Raw genomic sequence first — 7,501 nt, 5'->3', positions numbered from 1 at the left:
GCACCTTTAAGACCAACGAGCGCTAACATTTTAAACATGTTTTAAGTTTTAAAAAAATATATTTCAATTTGTCTGTGTTCTTTATAAAATTTATATCTCTGCTACCTAATCTTAAATAGGTACACATATGGCCCAGCTGACATGGCTCAGCCCCCTCAAGATCTGATTTATGTCAGATCCGGCCCTCATAACAAATGAGTGTGACACCCCTGCTTTAAACAATCCCGCATTGCCGGTTTAACAACCAAGAAAGAAACTACAAATCCCATGATGCTCCATTAACGATGTTCCTTGGGCCATCGTAGTTTCTCGCATAATATCGCGGAGCTGGGCGGTCGCGTTTTTGTTGAAGGTCGTGTGAGAGGTGTAGTTTGAGCTTCAAGTTGGTCTTCGTGGGACCATGTTGGGTGCTAGCGTCCGCCGCTTTGCTACTTCGGCCGTTCGCCGTATGCATTACGAAGATGGTCCGGGAAAGGTAGGGGGGAGGGGGGGATGATCCTGTTGCTTTGTGAACATGCGCCGCAGAGGGAAAAGCTCCCGAGGCTATGTAGGCCGCGTAGAACTGTCCTGTGGAACTTCTTGTTTTCTCAAGACGTTATAGCACGCGTGCCTCTCCGTTTCCTCAGGGCTCGAATCGAGCACGTTTAGGCTGCAGCCAGGTTTTGAATGCCGGGGACTAGCGCGGGAAACAGTAGGCAAAATTCTAAATAAACGAGGCGCGACTAATGGCTGCACAGGGGAAATGTGGCCTCGCCAGAGATCTCTGCGCGTTGAATGGGCCTTGTCTACAGGACCTATGGTCGTTGTGACCCGCTAATTGAACCCTGATTTTCCTGTGTGGGTGCGTAAGATTAACAGTTTACTACAGTATAGTTGTAGGAATAGTGTGAGGGTTTTGATGTATGGCTCTATTGCGATTCAGTGTACCTTGCGGTCAAGGAACGACAGAATTATTGAAGGGGTAGCTAGTGTCCTGTCACAATTTTTTTTCCTTGTTCCATTTTCTCTCTCGCACACACACACTGCTATTTCAAACTGCTTTGTGATACAGGAAAGGATGCTGTAATTGGAGAAACACAAAACTTTACTGGATGTGTAAATTTAATGATGCAGGTTTCTGGATCTGAACTGTAGCTCTTGAGCACACAATCCTGTTTCAGAATGGGGAGGAGCTGTGGCTTAGTGGTAAAACATCCGCTCTGCAAGTAGAAGGTCCCAGGTTCAATCCCCTGGCGCTCCCAGTTAAAACAATCAGTAGGCAAGTAGGCCAAGACCCAGATTGCTGTCGCCAGATGGAATTGCAGTACCCAGTTCTGACTTGAATACACTAATCGTCTGATTCAGGAAGGAAGGTTTGTGTATCTTGCCTTCTAATGGTGCAAATGATGAGAACATAACGGTATGAATAATGATGATACTGTAAACGCTTTCTGATGTACCTTTTTCACTTTATGAATCTATTTAGAAGAAGCCTCTTTAATTTTTGTCAGAGAGATTACTAGAAATGCTCAAGTTTAGCATCAAGGTTGCATTCTGAGCCAGGATAAATCACTGTCTGGCTCCTGATGGTGTAAAAGCTGCCCTGTGTACCTGAACCAGAAATGTTTCAAATATGTTTGTCTGCAAAATCTGAGATTATTTTAAAATGTTGTGGGGGGGGGGCAATAGCTGGAGAGCTTGTTTGATGTAGTGCTTAAGTGCATGGACTCTTATCTGGGAGAACTGGGCTTAATTTCCCACTCTTCCACATGCACCTGCTGGTGTAACCTTGAGTTTCAGTCACCAGTTCTCACAGAACTGTTTCTCTCTAGAGCAGTTTTTGTCTCTGTTCCACCTACCCCACAGGGCATCTGTTGTGGAAAGGAGATTGTAAGCCACTCTGAGACTCCTTTGGGTAGTGAAGGGTGGGGTATAAATCCAATCTTCTCTTCTTCATATGTTTAACAGATTTTATATTGCCTACAGTTAGCATGGATTGAATGATTGTTGCCTGTGGAAGCATGGTTCCACTGCCCCAGTCTGAAATGTCTCCTGCCATTCTGCTTCTGGGGAGTGAGGGAACTCCCAAAATAACTTGTGGGGAATTGGACATCTGCATGGTGGGAGAACTAGGTGAAAGTGAATTCTAGATGTAATCCAACCAAATATTCAGGCTCCATTGCTTTCCTGTGAATTCAGGGCAGTCTAACACTTGCCTTATAGCATGCTAAAGAATCTCTTAACACTTAACTTCAATTTTTTTGTACCTGCAGAACCTTCCTTTTTCGGTGGAAAATAAATGGCGGTTATTGGCGATGATGACAGTCTTCCTTGGAAGTGGCTTTGTTGCTCCCTTTATTTTAGTAAGACACCAGCTACTGAAGAAGTAAACAGGTGATTATTATTTGGTATTGTCTTTAGTAGTCTGAATTTAGCCTTTATTTTGCTCAAACTTGGTAGTGTAAAGGAAAATGACTAGAGTAAGGGGAAGGCAGGGAACGTCTGCCTCAGTGAGTTCCTTTAGGATGCTGTTTCATTGGATCAGTCCTATAACTCTAAACCGCAGGTCAGTTTAGAAGCATATATGCCACAGAACATTCCATAGGTGTTCCAGTTCTTTATCATGGTTTCATACAGAAGGCTTTTTCTGTGTGTAATAATGAAAACTGATTTCCTCAGAGATCTTTTTTTCACATTATTTGGTAGCAGTGTTATGACATAGAATCTAAATGAAACTTTTGGACTTCACTTGCCAACATCCTGTTTTCATGTTAAGCATCTTGTGTTTTCATGTGTTGCCATCTCTTCCTCCTTTGTATATCTCCTCTTCTTTTTGTATTTTCTTATCAATGACCCTTTCAGCAAAACCAAACCTTATCCTCTACAACCTAGGTATCCATTCCTTTGTCATTCCTTACCACTTGAATGCCCATTTTCCTAATACTTGATTGTCCCTTCTGTTTCTGTGTTCAGTTACCTCATTAAGACTTTCTCCCTCCCTGGCTGATCTTGCTATTTAAGTTGTCCCCTCCTTCCTAATTTGTCTCATTTTACACTTCAGATGTAAGCCTACTGTCCCAAATGTGGTTGTATTTCCAAATTTGTATAGCACCTAGTAATTTTGTAGTGGGCACCCTGTGTAGTAGTGACCATTTGATTTTTAAATTTACAATCTTAGGGAAGGGAAAAGCCGCCCTGAGCCTGCTTCGGTGGGGAGGGCGGGATATAAATAAAATTTATTATTATTATTATTACTATTATTATGTGGTCAGACATATAGGTTAGACTTCAGGAAAGCAAATTTTGACAAACTTAAAATTATACTGGGTAGAATACCATGGAGAAGGGGTGGGAGTTTCTTAAAAGCAAAAAAAAATAGAAGGCACAATCATAAACTATTCCTATGAGAAGGAAAAATAGGAGGAGCCTAAAGAAGCCCAGTTGGCTCCATAAACAGCTTTCTAAGGACTTGAAAAATAAGACAGACACATTTTGGAAATGGAAGGAAGACCTTATAACCAAGGATTAATATAAGCAAATAACCAGTGCTGTAGAGAGAATGTTAGGAAAGCTAAAGCTTAGCATGAGCTCAAGCTAGTGAGAGAAGCTAAAAACAACAAAAAAGTGTTCTTTTCTTATGTTCAAAGTAAGAAAAAGAGCAAGGACATGGTAGGCCCCTTGCAGGGACAGGAAAACGAAATTGTAACAGGTTATGAAGAGAGGGTAGAATTGCTCAATTCCTACTTGTCCTCAGTTTTCTCTTGTGAGGGAAAAGGTGCTCAGCATGTCAAAAACAACACATGATGAGGGAAGGGAGTTGCAGCCTAGGATCAGCATAGGAGTAGTATTTATTTACTTATTTCTGTCAACTTATACCCCACCCCTCCCGTGAATGGCTCAGGGCGGCTTCCAGCATATTACATTAAGATCATATACAATAAATACATATACAATTGTATATTAACACCTAGTTCCCTTATATGAAACTAAGTCCTCTGGGTCAAATGAACTGCATCCAAGTGTACTAAAAGAATTTACAGACATAATTTCCAAGGCTCTGGACATTCTTTTTGAGAATTCTTGGAGAACAGGTGAGGTGCCAGAAGACTGAAGGGGGGCAAATGTTATTACCATCTTCAAGAACGGGGAAATGGAAGATCTGAGTAACTACTGCCCCATCAGCTTGACGTCTGTAACTGGAAAAGTTTTAGAACAAATAAACAGTCAGTCCTTGAGCATTTAGAAAGGATGGCTGTGATCACTAAGAGCCAGCATGGGTTTCTCAGGAACAATGGGTCCAGAGGGAGGGCAATGAAGATGGTGAGAGAGGGGTCTGGAGACCAAGTTCTAATAAGAAAGGTTGAAGGAGCTTAGTATGTTTAGCCTAGAGAAGAGATGACAGAGGTGATATTACATCTTCAAGTACTTTAAAGGGCTGTCATATTGAGGATGGTGCAGAATTGTTTCCTATGGACCCAGAAGGTCAGATCAGAACCAATGGATTAAAATTAAATTAGAAGTGTTTTTGACTAAGCATTAGGAAAAACTCCTGACAGCTAGAGCGGTTCCTCAGTGGAACAGGCTTCCTCGGGAGATGGTGAGCTCTTCTCCTGTGGAGGTTTTTAAGCAGAAGCTGGATGGCCATCTGACAGCAATGCTGATTCCATGAATTAGGCAGACATGAGGAGGAGGGCAGGATGGGTTGCTTCAGTGCTTAGTTCTCATGGTCATTTTTTACACGCCCAGAGAATGCTGTTCACCACTTCGTGGTCAGGCAGTAGTTTTTCTCCAGGCCAATTTGGCCAGGGATCATGGAGTGTGTTTTGTTTTGTTTTTGCTATCTTCTGGGTGTGGAGCAGATGTCACTGGGAGTGTTTGGAGAAGGTATTTGTTAGTTTCCTGAACTGTGCAAGGCACTGGACTGATTGACCCTGGAGGTCCTTTCCAGCTCTGTTATTCTAATTTTAAGCCCCTTCCAAATGATGACTTTCCTGGATCAAATTGCAAGACTAAAAACTGGATAGTTGTAATGCTGTGCATATAAAAAGGCTGTGTCTCAGGTTGACTGACATTTCTTTTTCTTTCAGAATGGAGGTGGAAATTATCCTTCAAACAGCTTTCCTTTTTAGGTAGAAGAAAGCAACCAATATCTACCCAAACTGGATATATCTGTAAATAAAAGTTAAATATGAAATGCTCTGTACTGAACTTTATTTTGCTTACAGGTGGCAATGATTGCAAAACAGCAACTAGAAAAACAATGAGTTGGATCCAAACTAAATTTTCCATCAATGGAATGGAACTTTTGGTTTCTCCTATCTTCTGATCTCCATAAATTGCTGTTTCTGGGGGATATGGGACCCTGAAGCATGACATCAATTCCTACTTTTCCTCAGTCTTCTCTTCTGAGGGAAACGGTGCTTAACATGGCAAAAACAGAACACATAAGGAGGGTATGAAGTTCCAACCTAGGATCAGCATAGGGGTAATACATAACACCTAGTTTCTTTAAATGAAACTAAGTCCTCAGGGCCAGATGAATTGCATCCAAGGGTTCTAAAAGAGCTTACAAATGTAATTTCTGAGCCTCTGGCTATTCTTTTTGAGAATTCTTGGAGAACAGGAGAGGTGCCGGACGATTGTTGGCGGGTGAATGTTGTCGCCATCTTCAAGAAGGGGAAAAAAGACGATCCGGGTAACTACTGTCCCATCAGCTTGATGTCTATACCTGGAAAAGTTTTAGAACAAATCATCAAAACAGTCGGTCCTGGAATATTTAGAAAGAATGGATGTGATTACTAAGAAGCAGCATGGGTTTCTCAAGAACAAGTCATGTCAGACTAACCTGATCTCTTTTTTCTGCGAAAGTGTCTACCTTGCTGGATCAGGAGAATGCTTTAGACATCGTTTATCTTGATTTCAAGGCTTTTGATAAGGTTTCACATACTATCCTTGTTGACAAGTTGGTAAAATGTGGTTTGGATCCTGTTACCATTAGGTGGATCTGCAACTGGTTGACAGATCACACCCAAAGAGTACTTGTGAATGGTTCCTCATTCTCTTGGAGAGCAGTGACAAGTGGAGTGCCTCAAGGATCTGTCCTGGGATCTGTTTTGTTCAACATCTTTATAAACGATTTGGATGAAGGAATAGAGGGAATTCTTATTAAATTTACTGATGATACTAAATGGAGAGGGGTTGCAAATACAGTAGAAGACAAACAGGATAGAGGATGACCTTGACAGGCTGGAAAACTGGGCTAAAACCAATAAATGAATTTTTTAACAGGGATAAATGTAAAGTTCTGCATTTAGGTAGGAAAAATCCAATGCATAGTTATAGGATGGGGGAGACTTAGCAGTAATATGTGCGAAAAGGATCTAGGGGTCTTAGTGGATAATACGCTGAACATGAGTCAACAGTGTGATGCGGTGGCTAAAAAGGCAAATGCAATTTTGGGCTGTATCAACAGAAGTATAGTGTCCAGATCACATGATGTGATGGTATAACTTTGCTCTGGTAAGACCTCACCTAGAGTATTGTGTTCAGTTTTGGGCACCACATTTTAAGAAGGATATAGACAAGCTGGAACTGGTCCAGAGGAGGGCGATGGAGATGGTGAGGGATCTGGAGACCAAGTCCTATGAGGAAAGGTTGAAGGAGCTGGCGTGTTTAGCCTGGAGAGGAGGCGGCTGAGAGGTAATATGAACACCATCTTCAAGTACTTGAAGGCTTGACATATAGAGGCTGGTGTGGAATTGTTTTTTATGGCCCCAGAAAGTAGGACCAGAACCAATGGGTTGAAATTAAATCCTTGGAGATTTTTAAACAGAGGCTAGATGGCCATCTGAACAGGGAACTGATGAGTACTGCCAGTTTAGTCTGGATGCAGCCCAACATATCCATATTCTGATGGAATGGTCATTGGGCTGCTTTTTATTTGGCATAATTGGCAGCACTCATGGTCAGACTGGTTCTAATGGTGTGCAGCAGGTCAACATATGCAGGAGGATTTTTGACAGCTTCAAATGGAGACTGGTTAACGTTTAGTGTGCTTGGTATTTGTTAATAGTATAGCTGGCAGGGAAATAGTTAAGAGCTTTGACTTAAAAGATGGTCATTTTGTCTTTGGGGATTTATAGATGACAGAAGAGTCAGTTTGTCATGTAAAAAAAATTAGTCATATTCTGTGATTTAAAAAAATGTGTTTACTAAAAGGAATGTCAACCTTGAATGTAATACCCCCTTAAAGTTACTCTTAATTTTTTTATTTCCATACATAAATGTTATTGATACACAAATTTAACACAGCTACCTGTTTTTATGGCAATGCTTATTAAACATAAAACAACTTGGTAGACAAAATATAATAAATAAAAGACTCTGATGAGAATCTGCTCTTTCATTAACAAACCACATGCTTCTAAGAACTGCTGAAGTTGTGACCAAACTCTGGACTCATCATAAAGAGCTATAGGTCTACTCCACTACTACTACTTGCATCCTAAACACAATTTCTGCA

At 41.2% G+C, this 7,501-nt stretch overlaps 1 protein-coding gene and 1 non-coding gene across 2 annotated transcripts; both read left to right on the top strand.

Annotated features, from left to right (window-relative positions):
- Positions 1 to 314: 314 nt before the first annotated feature.
- LOC132569541 (cytochrome c oxidase subunit 7C, mitochondrial) lies at positions 315 to 5,173 on the top strand. The gene is made up of 3 exons (XM_060235732.1): positions 315 to 475; positions 2,253 to 2,373; positions 5,067 to 5,173. Exons 1-2 carry the CDS (start codon positions 401 to 403, stop codon positions 2,367 to 2,369), a joined length of 192 nt encoding a protein of 63 aa, XP_060091715.1. The 5' UTR covers positions 315 to 400; the 3' UTR covers positions 2,370 to 2,373; positions 5,067 to 5,173.
- LOC132570664 (small nucleolar RNA Z39) lies at positions 1,377 to 1,438 on the top strand. The gene has a single exon (XR_009555363.1). It is a non-coding gene; the product is annotated as a small nucleolar RNA Z39 (small nucleolar RNA).
- Positions 5,174 to 7,501: the final 2,328 nt, after the last annotated feature.

The sequence above is a fragment of the Heteronotia binoei genome, chromosome 4 (assembly GCF_032191835.1).
Source record: "Heteronotia binoei isolate CCM8104 ecotype False Entrance Well chromosome 4, APGP_CSIRO_Hbin_v1, whole genome shotgun sequence".
NCBI lineage: Eukaryota > Metazoa > Chordata > Lepidosauria > Squamata > Gekkonidae > Heteronotia > Heteronotia binoei.
The sequence above is the reverse complement of the archived record's forward strand: the minus strand, read 5'-3'. Positions and strand labels throughout refer to the sequence as shown.

Coding starts and splice junctions, on each gene's coding strand:
- LOC132569541 (XM_060235732.1), top strand. CDS start 401: ATGTTGGGTGCTAGCGTCCGCCGCTTTGCTACTTCGGCCGTTCGCCGT. Junction 476..2,252: donor ACGAAGATGGTCCGGGAAAG/GTAGGGGGGAGG, acceptor TTGTACCTGCAG/AACCTTCCTTTTTCGGTGGA.